The sequence below is a fragment of the Rosa chinensis genome, chromosome 5, assembly GCF_002994745.2.
Source record: "Rosa chinensis cultivar Old Blush chromosome 5, RchiOBHm-V2, whole genome shotgun sequence".
NCBI lineage: Eukaryota > Viridiplantae > Streptophyta > Magnoliopsida > Rosales > Rosaceae > Rosa > Rosa chinensis.
The window spans coordinates 31,238,549-31,259,719 of NC_037092.1; the positions used below are offsets into that span (position 1 = coordinate 31,238,549).

At 37.3% G+C, this 21,171-nt stretch overlaps 1 protein-coding gene and 1 non-coding gene across 2 annotated transcripts; one reads left to right on the top strand and one right to left on the bottom strand.

Annotated features, from left to right (window-relative positions):
- The first annotated feature begins 5,999 nt into the window (after positions 1–5,999).
- On the top strand, positions 6,000–7,163 carry LOC112203629. Its single transcript, XM_024344562.1, has 3 exons — positions 6,000–6,129; positions 6,268–6,497; positions 6,630–7,163. The coding sequence occupies exons 1-3, from the start codon at positions 6,000–6,002 to the stop codon at positions 7,161–7,163; spliced, it is 894 nt and encodes a 297-aa protein (XP_024200330.1).
- On the bottom strand, positions 6,375–6,481 carry LOC112168507. Its single transcript, XR_002924271.1, has one exon. It is a non-coding gene; the product is annotated as a small nucleolar RNA R71 (small nucleolar RNA).
- Positions 7,164–21,171: the final 14,008 nt, after the last annotated feature.

Below are 21,171 nucleotides of genomic sequence, written 5' to 3' on the forward strand. Positions count from 1 at the left end.
CTGCTTCACAATTTTTTCATCATCTGTGGTGAAGTTCCATCTTCTCTTGGAACTTGTCTTAGGAGATAACATTGCTGTTAATGCTGAGATTTTGGGAATGAAATCTCTCCCATAATTTATGACTCCTAAGAATCTTTCTAGACTCTTAGCATCAGAAATTCTATCTGGGAATTTCCAGAACTTCTCAAGGATGTGAGGTTGGAGTTTTATTGCTCCATTCTTGATATTGATTCCTAGGAAATCAACTTCATTGAGGATAAAGAAGATTTTCTTTTCACCTAGGATAATTCCATGCTGAACTATCAGCTTTACAACCTCATGGAGGTGTTTCATGTGTTCTTCTCTGTTTTTGGAGAAGACAAGGATGTCATCAATGTAGACAACGCAGAACTCCGCAACATGTTTGAAGATGTTGTCCATCTTTCTTTGGAAGATTGAGGGAGCTTGCTTTAGACCAAAAGTCATTACTAACCATTCGTAATGGCCTTGTGGTGTTCCGAATGCAGTGAGAGGAACACTCTCAGGATGCATTTTGACTTGCCAAAAACCCGACTTTGCATCGAATTTTGAAAAGACTTTAGCTCCTCTGAGCTGGTTGATCAGTACTCTAACTTGAGCAATTTGATAACCGTCTTTGACAGTCTTCTTGTTGACATCTCTGTAGTCAATCACCATTCTAGCTGTTCCTCTGAGGTTTTCTGCATGATTTCTCACATAGAATGCTGGAGCATGATGAGAGCTAGTGGATGGTTGAATTAATCTCTTTTTTCGGAGATCTTCAATATATTTTCTGAATTCTTTTTTATCTTCCTCTTTGTACTGAGGAATGGCTTTGACATGACATATGGCATTCATATCATGTAATCTCAATTCACAGATCACTGGGTCTTTTTCCCAAAACTTCTGAGGGTCTACATCGATATTTTGTTCGAGTAGTTTCTTGATTTTGTCAAGAGTGGAAACTTTCTGAGACTCAAGCTTATTCTGAAAGTGCTTGAGGTTATGCTCATGAATGAATCTAGCTTCTTTATCTGCGCTAGATGTCTCTTCTTCTTCAGAAGAAGATGATTCTTCAACAAGTAGTTCTTCTTGTTATTTGATTTGGAGGATGGTTTCAAATTTGGGTTTGTAGGGGGTAAGATCACCACTATTCTGTTGTGATCTCTGATATTGTGTAGTAAAGTTTGGTCCTACCACACTTTTGGCTTGAGTAAGCCTGTCTGCCCAGAACACCCGTTCTCCCTTTCTGAAGCCTATTGCTTCTTCATCCTGGATGAATCTCTGTTAGAGAATAAAATCATTTCCCAACAAGAAATCTGATCCTTGGCCTTCAGATTGCCAAACATTATGGATGATAAATATTCCTCCACCGATGGTGATATGAACATTTTTTGCTACTTTATTCATTGTAAGATGGCTTCCATCAAACGTAACACCAGTAGCTGTTCTTTTCTTATCTTCTTTCCAGAGTTCTTCTGGAATTGCAAATCTCTTTGCAACTGTAAATCCTGATCCATTATCTACAAATGCATGTAGATGATATTTTTTATGATAAGGGAATTTGAGTCCAATCTCTATGTAGTTGCTGTATCTATTAGCAGAGACGACTTTCGACTGTTGAAGCTTATTTTCTTAAGCTTGTTCCTTTGGTGTGAATAGTTTACATTCTTCTGAAACATTTTCTGGTGCTTCAACCAGTTCTATAGTTGTATCGATTTCTTCGATTTTTTCTTCTTTTATCTCGAGTTTTTCTTCCTTTGTTTTTGAAGAAGAAGGTTTCATAACTTTTTGGAACTGAGTTTCTGTTTCTAATTCTTTCTCTTTTTTCTCAGAGAAATATTCTTCATACTCTTGTTCTACCAATTGGCTGACAAGGCCGTTCTTGGTTTTTCTTCTTACTTCAGCTATGAAGCATTCTTTGTGATAAGTCTTTTTTGACTTTTCACATAACATAGGAAGTCCATTCTTTTTATGACATAGGCAGTAGTCACAAACGAATGTACCAGGGTTCACCTGTTAAGAAGACGTTATCGCCTCCGTCTTACTTTCTTCCCAGTTTTTGACATGTAGAACATTCATCTGTCTAGATTCTAAGTATTCTACTTCAGAATCTATTTCAGAATCAGATGATTATTCTTCTTCAGTACAGGCAAAGTAAACTGAACTGTCGTCATCTTCATTATCAGAATAAGCTATTTCGTAGCCCTTCATGTCTGCTGTTTCTACTATGGGCTCATATTGCTCAAACAGAGGTTTAGTAGATCTTTTACCCTTTTCTGGGCATTCATTGGCATAGTGCCCTTCAGCTTTACATAACCAACATCTGCAAGCTTTCTTGCCTGGTTGAGTATTCTGAGGATTGACTAGGTGATTCTTCTTTTTCTTGAAGAATTTCTTTTTAGGATCTTCATCCTGTTGTTTCTTGTAATTGGAACTTTTCTTGAATTTCCAATCTCTTTTCTTATTACTCTTTTTGAATTTTTTAGAGTAATATTTTTCTTTTCTTTTTCTGTGGAACTTGGATTCATGGCATCCCCAGTTGGTTGGCATATCCAGTATTCCGTAACAGAAATTTTCAACTCCTTTGAGTTGTTTCTTAGCCATCTTAGCTCTAAGATTGGTTTTGGATTGTTCTTTCAGTAATTGCCGAATTCTGTCAGCAATTGCTCCAACTGAAAATCTTTCAATTGATTTTTCTGCTATGCTTTCTCGCACAGCTATTCTCCATGGTTCAAGGAGTTTCCTGTACAACAGGTTGACTAGATCAGTATTTTCTAGTTCACCAATTGTACAGTAATATTCTTGAAATTCATTCAAGTATTCTTCAAAATATCTCATGTCACAAATTTTGAGAGCATAGATATTTGATTTGGCCGTTTCTTTAGCCTTCTCACTCAGATTTGAGAGATCTCCACAGAACTGATCATACAGGGGTAATGCAAAATCATACGGAGATTTTGAATATTTTATCTCTTCTAGCCAGTCTTTCCCTCTGGCAGTCTCTTTGAAAGAGAAGTAATACTTTTTTGCTACTCCAGTAAGAGTAGTTTCATAGTACACCTGAAGATCTGGTGCTTCGAATTTTCCAAGGGTTAGAGCAGAAGCCATCATTAGGCTATCAACCCATTGGTCAAGAGTTTTTCTCTTGTCTAGAGCTTTATCTAGATTCAGCCAGATACATGAGAAGAAATTGGTACTCTGGGTATATTGTCTTCTGGGACAAATCTTTGAGAATTTTTTTCTCCGCCCGTAGGGGCTTTCTTAATAGGAAGTTTCACTTTTCCTTTTTCTCTGGTGATGAAAGTTTTGGAGCTTTCTCCTTCTTCCATTTCAATATCTTGATAGGGAATGATTTTTCTTTCCTTTCCTGGTTTGAAAATTTTCATTTCTTCGATTAGTTTTCTAATCGTTCAGGATCTTCGCAGGATTCTGCTTCATCATAGAGATCATAGAACTTTTGTGCTCTAAGCATATTTACTGGTCTGTTCAGATCAGCTTCTAAATCTTCTTTAGTGATGGACTCTGATGGTTCTTCAGAGTATTTGGTACCACTAACACTAGCTTCTCTAGTGCTGTAACTTCTTCTAAGAAGATTGTTGTTTATTATGATATTTTCAGGACAGACGTCACTTTTTCTGTGATCGTCAAATTTTAGACTGATATCTCCAGTCTTTCTGCTTTCATATATTGCCGCTTTGGCATTTTCTGCTGGTTTTTTCGGATCAGACAATTTCCATTCAATAGGAAAAGTTACTTCATTCCAAGTAACCTTGTGAATCTGTTGTGAATGGTTCTTCTGGTTGGTAAGGAAACCAGTAGTGAGACCTGGGATATTTGATATCCTGGTTTTAGGTTCTACTGTGGTGCTCATCAATTTATAGTATATTCTGTATACTATAGCCAGTTCTTGCATATCCTTTTTCATAGGTATGCCATATGTCTTGACTCTCAGTCGTAGACAGTGAGCTGCATCTTTCAAGCTGGTTGAGAAATTTGGGAAGCAGTTGAAATAAGCCACTTGATTGCATAAAGATGCCTCAAGGGTTCCCAACATACTAGCTTGAAAATCTGTTAGTATATTGTCTTATAAGACACATAGAACTGAACAGTTTATGCCTTCTCGAGCCAAGAGTTTTATGCCTACTTGGACTGCTCCAATATGCATTGATAACTCATAACTTCATACATTTTTATACCCTTCAATATCGGATTCTAGGCTTAGTTCTTGTCATTTTTGAGTCTTTTACTTTGTGTTTGTGTTTTGTAGGTTAAATTGGAGAAAAGAAAGATTTGGAGCTTAGAGTCATGCAGGATTGAAAGGATACTGACCATCCTGGTTGTCCAGAATTGTCTCTGCTGTGCGTCAACTTCAAGTATTAAACTGTACCTTCTCACAAGGAATTAGCAGGCAAGCCTTACACCATTGGAAAGATACGGATGTTAGCTTTATGAGAAATTTTACGGAAGTGGATTCGCATTCTTATGGAGCAAGTTATGATGATTTTAGCGAACCTAGTTCGGGAAGGCAGATTCTGACGGATTTTGCATATCTTTTGGGAATCTGACTTGTGAGGCCCAAGTTCGTTGTTCTTAGCACTTGAATGGAATAAGGTTGAACGTGTTTGACATGTTTGGAGTAATTTCTTGCATTGACTTTAATAACCCTGCGTTCCTTTGGAGAGAAGAAATCTATTCCAAGTTGGACTAGAAGACCGAAGAAGCCCAAGTCAAGTAGGATTGGAAAGAGACATACAGGGCAGAAAAACCTAGAACGTCTAGAGACACAAGAGGCAGCATATTTCGCAGAGAAAAAGAAAAAAGAGAAGCTCTCACCATCGCTGGACCGGAGTTCCTCAATTCTTCCATTGTTTGTTTCATGTTTTCTTTGATTCTAGTCATGTTTCTCATAGTTATGGATTGCTAAACTTCTAAGCTAGGGCTGAGATGAAGCCCCTAGTATGACTATTCTATTTGTTTAGTTGATTTGTGATTGAATTTCTGGATTTCTATGTTAACTCTTAATCACCGTTTCAATATAACTTTTATTCAAAATCTTCGCTCGGGATCAATAAGACCTAGGTTTTTTTTATGAGTTATTTGGTTGGAGAACATGGTGCTTGATCAATGAGTAGATGTTTTCTAGGGTGCCAAAAGATAATTCAATCTTGTGATTAAAGAGTTGTGAATTAAGAATACAAGTGCTTGATCATAGTCGATATTCTTGTTTGCATGATTTTCTAGTTCTTTTGTGCTTAATGGAGTTGAACATGTTTGCTTGAACCTGATCATTAAGTGGAGTAAATTATAGTTTGGCTACTTGAGTTCTATACAGGATCAATAAGTTGAAATTCATAGGTTATAAGAACTTTGGCATATGTCTGGGATCAATAAGGCTTATGTACGGAAATCTTTAGCATGATGTCTAGGTGTTCAATTGTTATCAACTAGAGAATAGGATAGGAGTATTAGGTGGTGGATTCAATGCTTTAGCATCTTCATAATATGTTCTTAAACTCTAAAGAATCTCATTACTCAATCTTGTCTTTAATTTTAGTTTTTCTTTCTTCAATTTTCTGTTTACAACTCAATCATCATAAAAATCAGTTTGTTTCACTTAAGTATAGCACACTTGTCATAGCAAAATTATTTCAATCAGTCCTTGAGGGAATGACCTCGCGCTTGGACATCTATCCTACAATTGAATCGTGCACTTGCGAGTACTAAATTAAAATTGACAACAAGTTTTTGGCGCCGTTGCCGGGGACTGACTTAATTCAATTTGATTTGTCAGTTGTGCCATACTTAATTTTTGTATAGTTTTTTAGTTTTTCTTTTCTTTTACTTATTTTGTTTGTTTGTTTTTCTTGTAGGTTTGAATTGTGTTTATGCAAGGTCGTCGATCCCAGAATTTAGATATCATTGTATATGATCCGGAGATTGAACGAACTCATAGAAGACTTTTAAGGCAAGCAAGAACTCAAGCACAAGTTGCGGTTCCAATGGCAGAAGATGAAACAAAAGCTTTGAAGGAGTTCACGGCTCCTACTGCACTCACAACATCATCTTGCATTGTTGTGGCTCCTATTCCTCAAGGAGTGCGTTTTGAGATTAGACCAGTAACAATCCAGAGTTTGCCTAATTTTTATGGGAAGACAAATAAAGACCCTTATCTCCATGTGGAGGAATTCAAAGACATATGTGGGACTTTTCGGTATGAGATATCAGATGAGTAGATCCGTTTAAGGCTTTTTCCTTTTTCATTGAAAGACAAGGCAAGAAAGTGGCTAAGCTCTCTTCCCCCTGGTTCCATCAATACTTGGGATGATTTGGTTAAAAAGTTCTTGTTGAAATTCTTCCCAGCTAAGAAAACCAATGCTCTCCAAGCAGAAATTTTTGGCTTATCTCAACCTGAAGGAGAACCTTTTTATGAGAGTTGGGAGCGTTATAAGGATTTGTTTTTGAAGTGTCCTCACCATGGATTTTCTAAACCCCAAAAGGTCTCAATTTTTCTATAGAGGTTTGAATGGCCAAAGTAGAAGTATGGTGGATGCTACAGTTGGTGGAAGCTTGATGGGAAAGACGGCAGAAGAGGCAATTCAAGCTTTTGAGACTATATGTGAAATTCGCAGCAATATGATCCTTATACATCAGTGCCCAAAAGAGGAGGACTATATGAGGTTAGTGCAAGTACTAAGTTGGAAGAGCAAGTGGCAACCTTGGCGAGACAAATGAAGAGTCTTACTCCTCTGTTAAATAAGGCTGCAAGGGAGACATGTGCTTCGTGTTCAAGTATTGCACATACCACAGAGGCTTGTCCTGAAAATTTCTTCCAAGATGAGCAAGTCAACATGGTGAATAATTATAGAAGGCCTGTGAATGATCCTTTTTCAAATACATATAATCCAGGTTGGAGGCAACATCCAAATTTCTCTAATAGTAATAATAATCAAGTGCAAATGCCAAGGAATCCTCCCATGCAAAATTATCAAGGGCCAATTGAACAAAAGAAACCATCTCTTGAAGAAACCATGCAGCAACTTGCACAAAATCAGATGGAATTTCAAAAGGCCAATGCTCAGATGCTTCAAGCTATTGAAGAAACCAAGAAAGAGCAGCAAGTTCAATCTCAAGCTATTTCTAAGCTAGAAGTTCAAGTTGGTTAGATTGCCACTGCTTTGAATGAGAGAGAACAAGGGCGTTTACCTAGCAAAACTCTTGCTAATACAAGGGGTCAATTTGAGAAACATGAGCCTATGAAAGCTGTGATCACGTTGAGGAGTGGAAAAGAAGTTGATATTAAAGTTCGTAGTCCAGGAGATATTCAAGAAGTCGAACAAAAAGAAGAAGTCGAACAGGGGATTGATGAGTCTGTTGCTATCCCAAGAATTAATGAATCAGCAGAGAATGATTCCGCAAGAGGATTGAAGTTGCAACAGCAATCCCGAAAACGAACTGATTCGAACCCAGTGACTTCTAGCACACTAGAAACGACTTTAAGGCCTCCTATAGAGTCTCAATTTGTTCCTAAACCTCCATATCCAGAATTGCTTCAGAAGCCAAAGAAAGATAGGCACTTGACTGAGATTATGGAACTATTTCGCAAGGTGCAGATTAATATTCCTTTGCTTGATGCCATTAAACAAATCCCAGCTTATGCGAAGTTTTTGAAGGAGTTATGTACTAATAAGAGAAAATTTGAAGAACATGAGAAGGTGTTGTTGTCAGAAGAGGTTAGTGCCGTAATTCAAAGAAGACTCCCTCCAAAGTTGAAGGATCCAGGAAGCTTTACAATCCCCTGCACAATTGGTGATCATTATTTTGAGCGTGCTTTGATGGACTTGGGTGCCAGCATTAACTTGATGTCGTACTCTCTATATTTGAAATTAAAGCTTGGTGACCTACAACCAACATCAATCACCTTGCAATTTGCAGACCGATCAGTCAAGAGGCCAAAGGGAATTGTTGAAGATGTGTTAGTGAAGGTTGATAAGTTCATATTGCCTGCAGATTTTGTCATTCTTGAAATTGAACCAGATGCTTATTCAAGTGAGGATGTACCAATCATTTTGGGTCGTGCATTCATGGCTACTGCTGATACCATAATTAGAGTAAAAGATGGACTTCTATCTATGACAGTTGGTGACATGTCAGTAGAGTACAAGATTTTTGAAGCAGGTCGACGTCCCTCTGATGATGGTAAATGTTTTATGGTTGATTCAATTTCTCCTATTACTCATGAATCTTTTGTTTTGAATTCATCTCAAGATCCACTTGAAGTATGTTTGACACAATCTGGAATGGATTTTGATGCCAAGAAAGAGGTTGATGAGTTAGAGAAGCTTCTTAATGCTGCACCGGTTTTTGAATCAAGAAAGTGGAACCAATTTGAGTCTTTACCTTTGTCCACAAATAAAGTTGTGCCTTCCATTCAGCAAGCACCGAAGTTAGAGCTCAAGCCACTGCCATCACACTTGAAATATGTATTTTTGGGTGAATTTGAGACACTTCCAGTGATTATTGCTTTGGACCTTTGTGAAGAAGATGAAAAGAAGTTGCTGCAAGTTCTTCAAGCTCACAAAACAGCGATTGGATGGACAATTGCAGATATTAAAAGTATAAGTCCTACAATGTGTATGCACCGAATCCATCTTGAAGACAATATGAAGCCAACACGTGATGCACAAAGGCGTTTAAATCCACCAATGAAAGAAGTTGTGTGTGCTGAAATTTTGAAGCTTCTAGATGTTGGAGTTATATATCCAATTTCAGATAGTCAATGGGTTAGTCCAGTTCAAGTGGTGCCTAAAAAGTCAGGAATAACCGTTGTGAAGAATGAAAAAGATGAGTTAGTGCCTACAAGGATGACTACGGGTTGGAGAGTGTGTATTGATTACCGAAAGCTCAACACTGCCACACGCAAAGACCACTTTCCATTACCTTTTATTGATCAGATGCTCGAGCGATTGGCGGGTCATAGTTATTATTGTTTCCTTGATGGCTATTCAGGGTATAATCAAATTCCTATTGCACCGGAGGACCAAGAAAAGACTACATTTACTTGCCCTTTTGGTACTTTCGCATACCGGAGAATGCCTTTTGGATTGTGTAACGCATCGGCTACTTTTCAACGGTGTATGATGAGTATTTTCTCCGACATGGTGGAGCGATTTATTGAGGTATTTATGGACAACTTTTCTGTTTTTGGTTCTTCTTTTGATGATTGTTTGCTTCATTTAGCTTTAGTGCTCAAAAGATGTCAAGAAACCAATCTTGTGCTAAATTGGGAGAAGTGCCATTTTATGGTCAAGCAAGGTATTGTGTTGGGACATATTGTTTCAAGCAAAGGCATTGAAGTTGACAAGGCAAAAGTGGATTTAATTACCAATCTTCCTCCACCAACAACAGTAAAGGGAGTGCGTTCTTTCTTGGCCACGCAGGATTTTATCGACGTTTCATGAAGGATTTTAGCAAGATTGCAGGACCATTGAGCAATTTATTAGCAAAAGATGCAGAATTTGTGTTTGATGAAGCATGTCTAGAGGCATTTAACAAGCTCAAGGCCCTCCTAACTTCAGCTCCTATCATAAAGCCTCCGGATTGGAACTTACCGTTTGAATTAATGTGTGATGCGTCGGATTATGCGGTGGGTGCAGTTTTGGGGCAGCGTATAGAGAGGCTTCCTCATGCTATTTATTATGCTTCAAAGACTCTAAATGATGCTCAGCTTAACTATTCTACCACCGAAAAAGAGTTGCTTGCGGTTGTGTTTGCTCTAGACAAGTTCCGATCTTATTTGATTGGTTCCAAAGTAATTGTCTACACCCTTAAATATTTACTTGCCAAGAAAGATGCGAAGCCTCGACTTATCCGTTGGGTTCTCTTACTTCAAGAATTTGATTTGGAGATAAAAGATAAAAAAGGAAGTGAGAATGCGGTTGCAGACCACTTGAGTAGATTGGTGCATGAAGATGATGAGGTGGACTGCCTTCCTTTGAATGAAAATTTCCTTGATGAACAATTGTTTATGGCACGTGATTCTCCTCCTTGGTTTGCTCATATTGTGAACTTTATTGTTACTAAAAAAATTCCAGATCATTGAAGCAAGCAAGAGAGGGAGAAATTTCTTTCTAAAGTGAAGCATTATATTTGGGATGAACCATATTTATTCAAATATTGCCCAGATCAATTGGTTAGAAGATGTGTACCAGAAAGTGAGTTTCAAAGCACTCTTCGTTTCTGCCATAGTTATGCTTGTGGTGGGCATTTTGGAGCCAAGAAAACAGCGGCTAAAGTCCTTCAAAGTGGCTTTTATTGGCCAACATTATTCAAGGATGCTTTTGAATTTTGTTCTTCATGTGATCGCTGCCAACGAATGGGTAATATTTCTAAACGTGACATGATGCCTTTGAGTAATATTTTGGTGGTTGAATTATTTGATGTTTGGGGAATCGACTTCATGGGACCCTTCTCTCAATCCTTTGGCAATCTATACATATTGGTGGCAGTGGATTATGTATCAAAGTGGGTTGAAGCAATTGCTTGCAAGACTAATGATCACAAGGTGGTACTCTCCTTTCTCAAAGACAATATTTTTGCTCGTTTTGGCACTCCTAGAGCTATTATAAGCAATGGAGGACTACACTTTTGCAACAAGCCATTCACATCACTTATGAAGAAGTATTCCATCACTCACAAAGTGGCTACACCTTACCACCCTCAAACTAGTGGTCAAGTTGAGATTTCCAACCGGGAAATTAAAAATATTTTGGAGAAAACAGTTCGGCCGGATAGGAAAGATTGGTCTCAACATTTGAATGATGCTCTATGGGCGTATAGGACAGCCTATAAAACTCCAATCGGCATGTCGCCATATCGCTTAGTTTTTGGGAAGGCTTGTCATCTTCCGGTGGAGTTGGAGCACCGAGCTTATTGGGCAATCAAGCACTACAATTTTGACATGATTGCAGCCAGTGAACAGAGAGCATTGCAGCTGAATGAGATGGAGGAAATTTGTAATGAGTCTTATGAGAATGCAAAAATTTACAAGGAGCGCACCAAGAGGTTTCATGATAAAGTCATTCGTCAAAAGACATTCGAACCAAACCAAAAGGTGCTGTTATATAACTCTCGGCTAAGACTCTTTCCAGGAAAGTTGAAATCTCGGTGGATGGGTCCTTTTCTAGTCACAAAGGTGTTTCCCTATGGAGCAATTGAAATTAAGAACTTGAGGAACAACTCTATATTCAAAGTGAATGGTCAACGTCTCAAACCTTACTTGGAGACATCGTTTGACACCAATGAGCAGCATGTTTCCTTCACTGATCCTCCAAATGAATGAGCTTAAACTTGGTCTGGCTGAAGACATAAAACTTAGCGCTTGTTGGGAGGCAACCCAATGATTCTTGGAAGACGAGGAGTGCGCGTTCAGCAAGAATGAGGCTTCTAATCATGTCACATCTGCTACCTTCATACCAGGGACGTTTCCTAACTCTTTTCTTCTATTTTTGTAGTTCTTTTTCATCCATTAGTTGTTTTGGTCGTGTTCTGTCCCCTTACTGTTATTGCTGCACTGCTGTTTTATATTCTGGGATTGCAATATGCACTTCAATCCTGCGACTGATTTGTTCTTCACCTTGCGGACAATGCTCAATTTAAGTTTGGGGGTGGGATTTCGTATTTTTATTTTATTTTAGGTCCGTGTTCTATGTTTGTTTGACCTTATAACCTTATACAAAAAAAAAAATATTCAAAAAATCAAAAAATCAAAAAATCAATAATAACAAAAAAAAAAAAAAAAATTTGTGTTTTTCATTGGGTTTTTAGTCTTGTTTGTTTGTTAGTCTAAGTTTTAGGGTCTTCCAAACACTATGATGAGCATGAACTTCTTTCGGATTAATATTATGGTCCCAAGATGATAGCAAGCATGTATTGATTCATGATTTTAAGTAATTGTTAATAGATTTTTATGACCATTGTGCTCAGCTTGTCTTGCATTGATGGTTAGATTGGTGTTATGATTGAAATTTGATTAATGCATGCTAGGATGAGCTAAACTTGATTTTAACCCTTGTGAGAATTTGAGCCTATATATGTGCTTTTCTTTTCTGAGTGAATTAGAATAGATCATCTTATTTTCTTGGCGTGGATTTTGCATGATCTCATCTTTTATTCATCTTGGTTGAGACTCGGATTCGACTTGCATATTTTATACAAGGACAAATGCTAGAACTTGTCCCAAAGCCTCTTGAAGCGTATGGTTGAATTGCCTGATGGATGGGAAAGGATAAAGGCACTAGGATTAACCACCATAGCCAAATAAAGCCTGTGTCCCTTTATGCACACAAGTTGTGCAACCCCCTAGATAAACCTCTTGAGCCTATATTAAGCCTTTTCTTTTGTCAACCACAAATTCTTTACCCTTTAACCTAGTATATATAGCTATATCTTGACCCTATTCTAAGGAGTTAGTGGAGCACAAATTCTCAGAGATTCATTATTGTTCAAGGTATTTTTGTAAGCAAGTATGGGGGTATGTTATTGTAAATGTCGATCCAAGGAAGAAAAAAATATATATTGATGGCTATCGAAAAAAAAGAAGCCAAAGAAAAAAATTGAAAGTGAAAAAATAGAAGAATTTCCTTGGATTCGATAAGTTGTTTTATTATATTGTGGTGTTTAGCGTGAAGCAAAGGCCCAAAAAAATGACATCCGGCCTTAAGAAAAAGTTTCTTGCTTCATGTGTTTCGAGTTTTATTGCCTTGAGGAAATTCATTGAAGTTCTTATCTCTCTACATTATCTTCGTAGTGCTCTACTAAATTCCTTAGGATTTTTGTAATTTCCCGATCCTTTCTTTCTTGAAACTTACACCCATAGCCCCATTACAACCCTAAATAAAGACCTCTTTGATCTTTGAAGTTGTGCATTCGATTTGTGGAGACTTGTGCAGAGAGGTGAGCATATGGTGTCACTGGCCTTTCATCCGAGTTTTGGCATTCCTTTCATGAGATCATAATTAAAAAAATATTGTCAGAAAAAGCTTTTCGTTCCTGTTTTCGTATGTGAGCTATTTGTTTGCCTTTATACATCATTCCTCTCACATATAACTTGAGTGAAAATGGAAGCTTATGCCATAGTCAGAGAATCATGAGTGAAAAGAAATTGAGTGCATCCTTGTGAGAAATTGAGTTGACACTTGTTTGAAACATGAGGAAGTTGGGTTTCTTTTGTCGCATTGCTTTGATTGTCCTTGCACTAAATTTTGAGCATGATGGTCATCAAAATAGATTAGCTTTTAAGTGAAGTTGTGAATTTGATATTGTGCTTGTTGAATCTTGACTGACCATACTTGTGGGCAATATAAGTTCTCTGAGTTGTTTGGAAGACATTAGGTCCATGCTTTGAGTCATATTTATTTTTCTTTTCTTGTTTGCTCGAGGACTAGCAGAATCTAAGTTTGGGGGTATTTGATAACTCAAAACATCATGCATTTTTATACCCTTCAATATCGGATTCTAGGCTTAGTTCTTGTCATTTTTGAGTCTTTTACTTTGTGTTTGTGTTTTGTAGGTTAAATTGGAGAAAAGAAAGATTTGGAGCTTAGAGTCATGTAGGATTGAAAGGATGCTGACCATCCTGGTTGTCCAGAATTGTCTCTGCTGTGCGTCAACTTCAAGTATTAAACTGTACCTTCTCACAAGGAATTAGTAGGCAAGTCTTACACCATTGGAAAGATACGGATGTTAGCTTTATGAGGAATTTTATGGAAGTGGATTCGCATTCTTGTGGAGCAAGTTATGATGATTTTAGCGAACCTAGTTCGGGAAGGCAGATTCTGATGGATTTTGCATATCTTTTGGGAATCTGACTTGTGAGGCCCAAGTCCGTTGTTCTTAGCACTTGAATGGAATAAGGTTGAACGTGTTTGACATGTTTGGAGTAATTTCTTGCATTGACTTTAATAACCCTGCGTTCCTTTGGAGAGAAGAAATCTATTCTAAGTTGGACTAGAAGACCGAAGAAGCCCAAGTCAAGTAGGATTGGAAAGAGACATACAGGGCAGAAAAACCTAGAACGTCTAGAGACACAAGAGGCAGCATATTTCGCAGAGAAAAAGAAAAAGAGAAGCTCTCACCATCGCTGGACCGGAGTTCCTCAATTCTTCCATTGTTTGTTTCATGTTTTCTTTGATTCTAGTCATGTTTCTCATAGTTATGGATTGCTAAACTTCTAAGCTAGGGCTGAGATGAAGCCCCTAGTATGACTATTCTATTTGTTTAGTTGATTTGTGATTGAATTTCTGGATTTCTATGTTAAACTCTTAATCACCGTTTCAATATAACTTTTATTCAAAATCTTCGCTCGGGATCAATAAGACCTAAGTTTTTTTTATGAGTTATTTGGTTGGAGAACATGGTGCTTGATCAATGAGTAGATGTTTTCTAGGGTGCCAAAAGATAATTCAATCTTGTGATTAAAGAGTTGTGAATTAAGAATACAAGTGCTTGATCATAGTTGATATTCTTGTTTGCATGATTTTCTAGTTCTTTTGTGCTTAATGGAGTTGAACATGTTTGCTTGAACCTAATCATTAAGTGGAGTAAATTATAGTTTGGCTACTTGAGTTCTATACAGGATCAATAAGTTGGAATTCATAGGTTAGAAGAACTTTGGCATATGTCTGGGATCAATAAGGCTTATGTATGGAAATCTTTAGCATGATGTCTAGGTGTTCAATTGTTATCAACTAGAGAATAGGATAGGAGTATTAGGTGGTGGATTCAATGCTTTAGCATCTTCATAATCTGTTCTTAAACTCTAAAGAATCTCATTACTCAATCTTGTCTTTAATTTTAGTTTTTCTTTCTTCAATTTTCTGTTTACAACTCAATCATCATAAAAATCAATTTGTTTCACTTAAGTATAGCACACTTGTCATAGCAAAATTGTTTCAATCAGTCCTTGAGGGAATGACCTCGTGCTTGCACATCTATCCTACAATTAAATCGTGCACTTGCGAGTACTAAATTAAAATTGACAACATGCATATATTGATAATTTTTTGTTCTTGCTCGGGTAACTTCTTTAGGAGTTATCATCAGAAGATCTGTTTCTCCTGTTGTAGAGGGGGTTGTAAATTCTAATAATTGAAGTGGTGGCTATCCAACACATCAAATTTTCCCCTTTTGTAGATTTGTTTAAAATCTAGCTTTGGAATTGCAGAGTTTTTTACCTTCTATTTAATTTCGTTGAATTCGAATTCTTCAGCATTGAGGAGTTGTACTCCTTTCTTTTTCCCGAAGATGCTCATCATTTTGACATCTCTTGTTTCTTTCGGGTTTTCATACCGAATACTAGTTTGACTAGTAGATGGTCCAAGAAAAATCATGTTAGGAACATGATTCTTCTCAGGTTTTTCTAATGATTTAAATCCATTAGCCTTCTTTGGTTTTACTGTAGGCATTTTCTTGTCCTTCAGTATATTTTTCATAGAATCCAGCGTTTTTTGCTGTTCATTGATTTTTCTGCTAACAGTTGTTAGCTTTTCTTCTTCCGTTTTTGGAAGTTCCTTGATATAATCTATTTTGTTTTCCAATTTTTCTAATTGGTAGATTATAGTAGGCAGTTTATCTAGATGATCTTGATATCTAGATAATTCCTTCAGTAGGATCTGATGTTTCTCATCAGAAGATTTCAGTAGAGAATTCAACTTCTCTAATAGTAGATCAGACATTGTCCCCATTGGGGATTCCCCTATTGAGCTATTTTACAAGCTCTGATACCAGTGATGTGCGGATCTAACCAATGCTCAAATAATCAAGAGGTTTTTGTTCCTCTGTAAGCATATACAAGAGGTTTTCAATATCTTGCTCGACTTTATAAATTCTTGTCTGGGTATGGAATATGATATCCCAATAGCCAAGAGTTTCTCTTTTAAGACTATTCCTAAAGTCTTTCGATTTTCTCAACTTTTCTCTTTCTTTCTTCAATTCCTTGCTAGTATTTTTGCAGATAACATTTAACTCAAGTCTGTCAACGATTGAAATTATGAATAGTAAAAATAACTGTTTACCTTCGAGTATAGAGGATGGATTTATACCTGTAATATGTTAAACAAACAAATTCAAAAGCATGGGCCCACAACGCTCCGTCAATTTTATCTTTACTGAAGGAAGAGATAAATGCTAAAGGAAAGTAAAAGACTTACTAAAGACAAAATGTCCTTAAGTGTAAATTTTTGTCCTTAAATGTGTAAAACTAAATGTTGAGGAGTTATTTGTGTTTTGGAATGTTAGTGAGGGGGTATATGTAGTTTGCTATATAGATAACGCATGATATCTCATATAAAAAAACTATTTGCACAACGCAGTAAGAAGAGAAAAGTACATAGTGGATTGTAACGTTTAATGTGCTTATGCATCCTCCAGACGAGCACCTTCATATTTATCTCATGTTCAACATGCATAAGAATACTTGCTATCTCAAGTGCAATAAACACCGAACCTCACAAGATTGTCAACACCCTATACCTATTCACTATCAAAAAACGATTATCCAACTCATACATCTGATGTTGTATGCACAAGATACAAGTTGTAACAACAGACCCAAGCTCACAACATGCCGGCCTGAAGAAAACAAGACAAAAACTTTGTGGAAGATTTTCTGATATTACTTCATTGTATAAACTGATTACAAGCATTTTCATATATATACACAAGGAAGAGAAAAAGGAACAAAAAACAGAAAGGCTTTCCCTTAATTAAGGGACACCCCAACCATAACTATCTAAACAACTCTAATAACTGAGGTAAGATATTAACAGTGACAGGTAATGCTAATATCAGTGAACAGTAACAGCCATACTGCCACCATACTTCCAATACTCCCCCTCAAGCGGGATCAAGAGGATTCATTGATCCAAGCTTGCCCAAAAGATTTGGTGAAAATATCAACCAATTGATCATGACTTCGGATATAGTGAGTATCAATGATCTTGGATTGAACTTGGGCTCGAATGTAGTGACAGTTAACCTCTATGTGCTTGATTCTTTCATAAAAAACAGGATTAGAAGCAATATGCATTGCAACTTGATTATCACGGAAAAGGGACATTGGTTGATCACTAGGAAATCCGAAATCAGATAGGAGACCTTTTAACCAAATAAGCTCACAAGCAGTGGAAGCCATAGCTCTATATTCAGCCTCTGCACTAGAGCGAGCAACAACTGTCTGCTTCTTGCTTTTCCAGATAACTAAGTTACCACCAACAAATGTGAAGAAACCGGTAGTTGATTTACGATCAAGAGAGTAACCTGCCCAATCAGCATCTGTGTAACCCATGATTTGAGTATTACCATTGTTTTTTTTATCAAAATATCTCTTCCAGCAGAGCCTTTGAGATAATAAAGAATTCGTTTAACAATGTGAAGATGAGCCAAAGTGGGAAAATGCATGAACTAACTGACGATGCTTACTGCATAAGCTAAATTCGGACGAGTAATGGTAAGATAGATAAACTTACCTGCCAGCCTTTGATAATAACTCACATTCAGGAGAAGCTCACCTTGTACATCAAATTGGAGCTTGCTGTCAAGAGGAGTACAAGCTGGCTTGCAATCCTGCAGATCAGTATCTTGTAAAAGATCAAGAACGTATTTTCTTTGGTTTAGAAAAGACCTTTATGAGAAGTGGCCACTTCTATACCAAGAAAATATTTGAGAATGCCTAAATCTTTCAAAGCAAACCTATTTCGCAAAGATTGCTTGAGAGTATTAATCTCTTCAATATTGTCACCTGTCACAATCAAATCATCAATATAGATGAGCACCACGAGCTTACTAGTTGAGCCAAAACAGAGAGGAATCAGCATTGCTTATGTGAAAAACCAACTTCTTCGAATACTGAACTGAGCTTGGCATACCAAGCATGTGGAGATTGCTTTAAACCATAAATAGACTTGTGAAACTTGCATACTATCTCAAGATCATGTGATTGAGGGTGACCTGAGGGCAACTTCATATAAACCTCTTCTTCAAGATCACCATGTAAAAAACCATTTTTTACATCCATTTGATATAAAGGCCAAGCATGATTGGCTGCAACTGATAACAAAACTTTCACTGTACTCATTTTAGCAACAGGAGCAAAATTTTCCTTGTAATCTACTCCATATGTTTGAGTAAACCATGAGCTACCAAACGAGCCTTATGTCTCTCCACATAACCATCAGAATGAAGCTTCGTTTTGTAAACCCAACGACTGCTTACAGCCTTCTTCCCTTTAGGAATTCGAACAACACTCCATGTACAATTGTCATGGAGAGCTTGAAATTCATTTGCTATGGCTTGCTTCCATACATCAAGATGATTAACTTCCTCAAAATTTTGAGGTTCATGAGTACAATCAAGAGCACTCAGAAATGCAGAATGAGCAGAGGAAAAATTCTTATAAGATATGAAGTGTGTCATCGGATACCTTGCAGTGTAGGTTTTATAGTCATTGAGCTTTGATGGAGAACCTCGTTCTCGTGGAGGGTTTCTATGAAGAACAATTGCAGGTGGAGATGGAGGCTCGACAACAGATTGCATATCAATTTTTGAATAAGAAATTACTGCTGGAACTTCTTGAACTGGAATATCAGGATTGATAGATGAGTTGCAATCCTCATCAACAGGAAGATTAGGACTGATATCAGGATTGATAGGCGAGCTGCAATCTTCATCAACAGGAAGATTAGGACTTGGAAACAGATCAGATAGAAACTCCCCCTGACCAGTATCACATGATTTTCTAGTGAAATAGGGAGTAACTTCATCAAATCTCACATCCCTTGACACAATGAGCTTCCTAGTAGCATAGTTGTAGCATTTACACCCCTTTTGAGTAGATGAATATCCTAGGAAAACACACTTATCAGCTTTGGGATCAAGTTTATCACGTTGATGAGCTTGAATATGAACGAAGCATGTGCAGCCAAAGACTTTTAAGTGAGACATATCAATCTTTCTACCTTTCAATACTTCAAGAGGGGATTTGAATCCAAGCACTCTACTAGGGAGTCTGTTGATGAGATATGTGGCAGTGAGAACACCTTGAGACCAAATTTTTTTGGAACATTCATTTACATAAGAGCTCTGGTTTTTTCAAAGTCTCGATTTTTCTCTCGGCAATCCCATTCTGTTGAGAAGTACCAACACAGCTTGTTTGATGCACAATGCCTTGTGTGCTCAAGTATTGTGACATGTTATTGGACATATACTCATAACCATTATCGGATCGTAAAATATGAATAGATGATGAAAATTGAGTGATGACAAATTTACGAAAATCCTTAAAAAAACATCCACAACTTCATTTTTTAGTTTCAAAATATACAACCAAGTAATCCTCGTAAAATCATCTACAAAGGTTACAAAATACTTAAATCCATCATAGGACTCAAGAACTGGTCCCTAAATGTCTGAATTCACGATTTCAAAAGGATTACTAGCCGTAGACAAAGAAGAAGTAAATGGTAATCTAGAGGATTTTGATAAATGGCAGACATCACATTGATTAGCTGTCTTGCACATATTTGGGAAGAAAAACACTTTCTTAGAAGGATGAGCCAAACGTTGATGCCACAGATGTTGGTCTTGTACTAAACTTGAACTAGCTTGAAAAACCTTGGAGACGAAGGAGTTTTTTTGACAGATAATAAAGTCCATTCAAGAAGAAACCTTCACCAATCTTCTTCTTGGTGATGAGATCCTGAAATATAACATTATAAGGGGAGAAAATGGCAAGGTATTTTAAGGTATGTATAATTCTTCCAACAGACAGAAGTTGAAGAAAAGAAGGAACATAAAGAGCAATTGACTCAATGAAACTAGAAAGTAATTTTAGTTTTCCTTTTCCTTTTCCCAAAACAAAAACTCCTTTGCCATTTGCTACTAAAACTTTAGAAGGAATGGACAATTTTTCAAAATCATGAAGATTTTCGAGCTTATTTGTCATATGATCCGTAGCTCCTGAGTCTATAATCCAATAGTCATCCATAGCACAAACGTTGAGAGCAGTTGAGAAGGATTTTAGAATACCTTAATCTTCTTCATGTGGAACACAATCAGTTTCATCCAGTAAACTTTCCAAGGAGTGCAGTACTGTGGCTTTCACTCCCAGTTATGGCTGGTTCTTCCTTTTTACCATGTATCTGCCTCTTGTTGAGATAGGCAGCAAATTCATTAATCAAAGCAGCGAGATTGGAGGTGAAATTCATCATATTCAGAGTAGAAGAAGCATCTGCAAGGTTTGCTTTATGTGATGAAGTACTCCAGCCTTTTTGAAGAAGTTTATCTTCCTTTGAAAACTTTGGATTCTGCTCAGGATGGAGAACCCAACATCTATCCTTGACATGCTCAACACCTTCACAGTAACTGCACTTTAAATCAGTTTTCTTGCCTTTATATGCTCTCTCTTCAACTTGCCTGTGATTTGAAACATAGGCTCTAGTTTCAGATAAACTTTTCTTGTTCTCCATATTCATCACCTTCTTTCAAACTTCTTCTCTTTGAATCGTAGCACATACAGAGTTGAAAGATGGAAGCTCAGCATTCATGAGAATATGACTTCTCAAATCTTCATACTCTGAGCTTAAGGTTGCAAGAAGTGGAAAAATCTTGTCCTCCTCAGCTCTCTTTGTCAAAACACTAGCCTCTGTGATATGAGGTCTGTAAACATCAAGCTCATTCCACATGCTTGTAAGACTACCAAGGTGTTGCACAAAGGACTTACCGTCCTGTTGTAGATCAGCAATATCTCGCTTGAGTTGAAAAACTCGAGCTGCATTATTCTGATTTACATACATCTCTGTAACATGTTTCCAAAGATGCATAGAAGACTCAGAAAAACTAAAAATCTCTTCAATTATGCTCTCCATAGAGTTGAGTAACCAAGACATGACAAGTTGATCCTTGCACATCCAAGAATCATATGTGGGGGAGTCAGCTTTAGGCTTATGTATGATTTAGGGATGGCAAAAATCCCCATTGGGTAGGGTACCCATCGGGTATTCGACCCTAACGGGGAGAAATTCGGGGGAAATCGGGTAACGGGGATGGGGATCCCCAGTATTTGAATTCTGAAATCGGGTACGGGGCGGGGATGGTATTTTGATCGCCATCCCCATACCC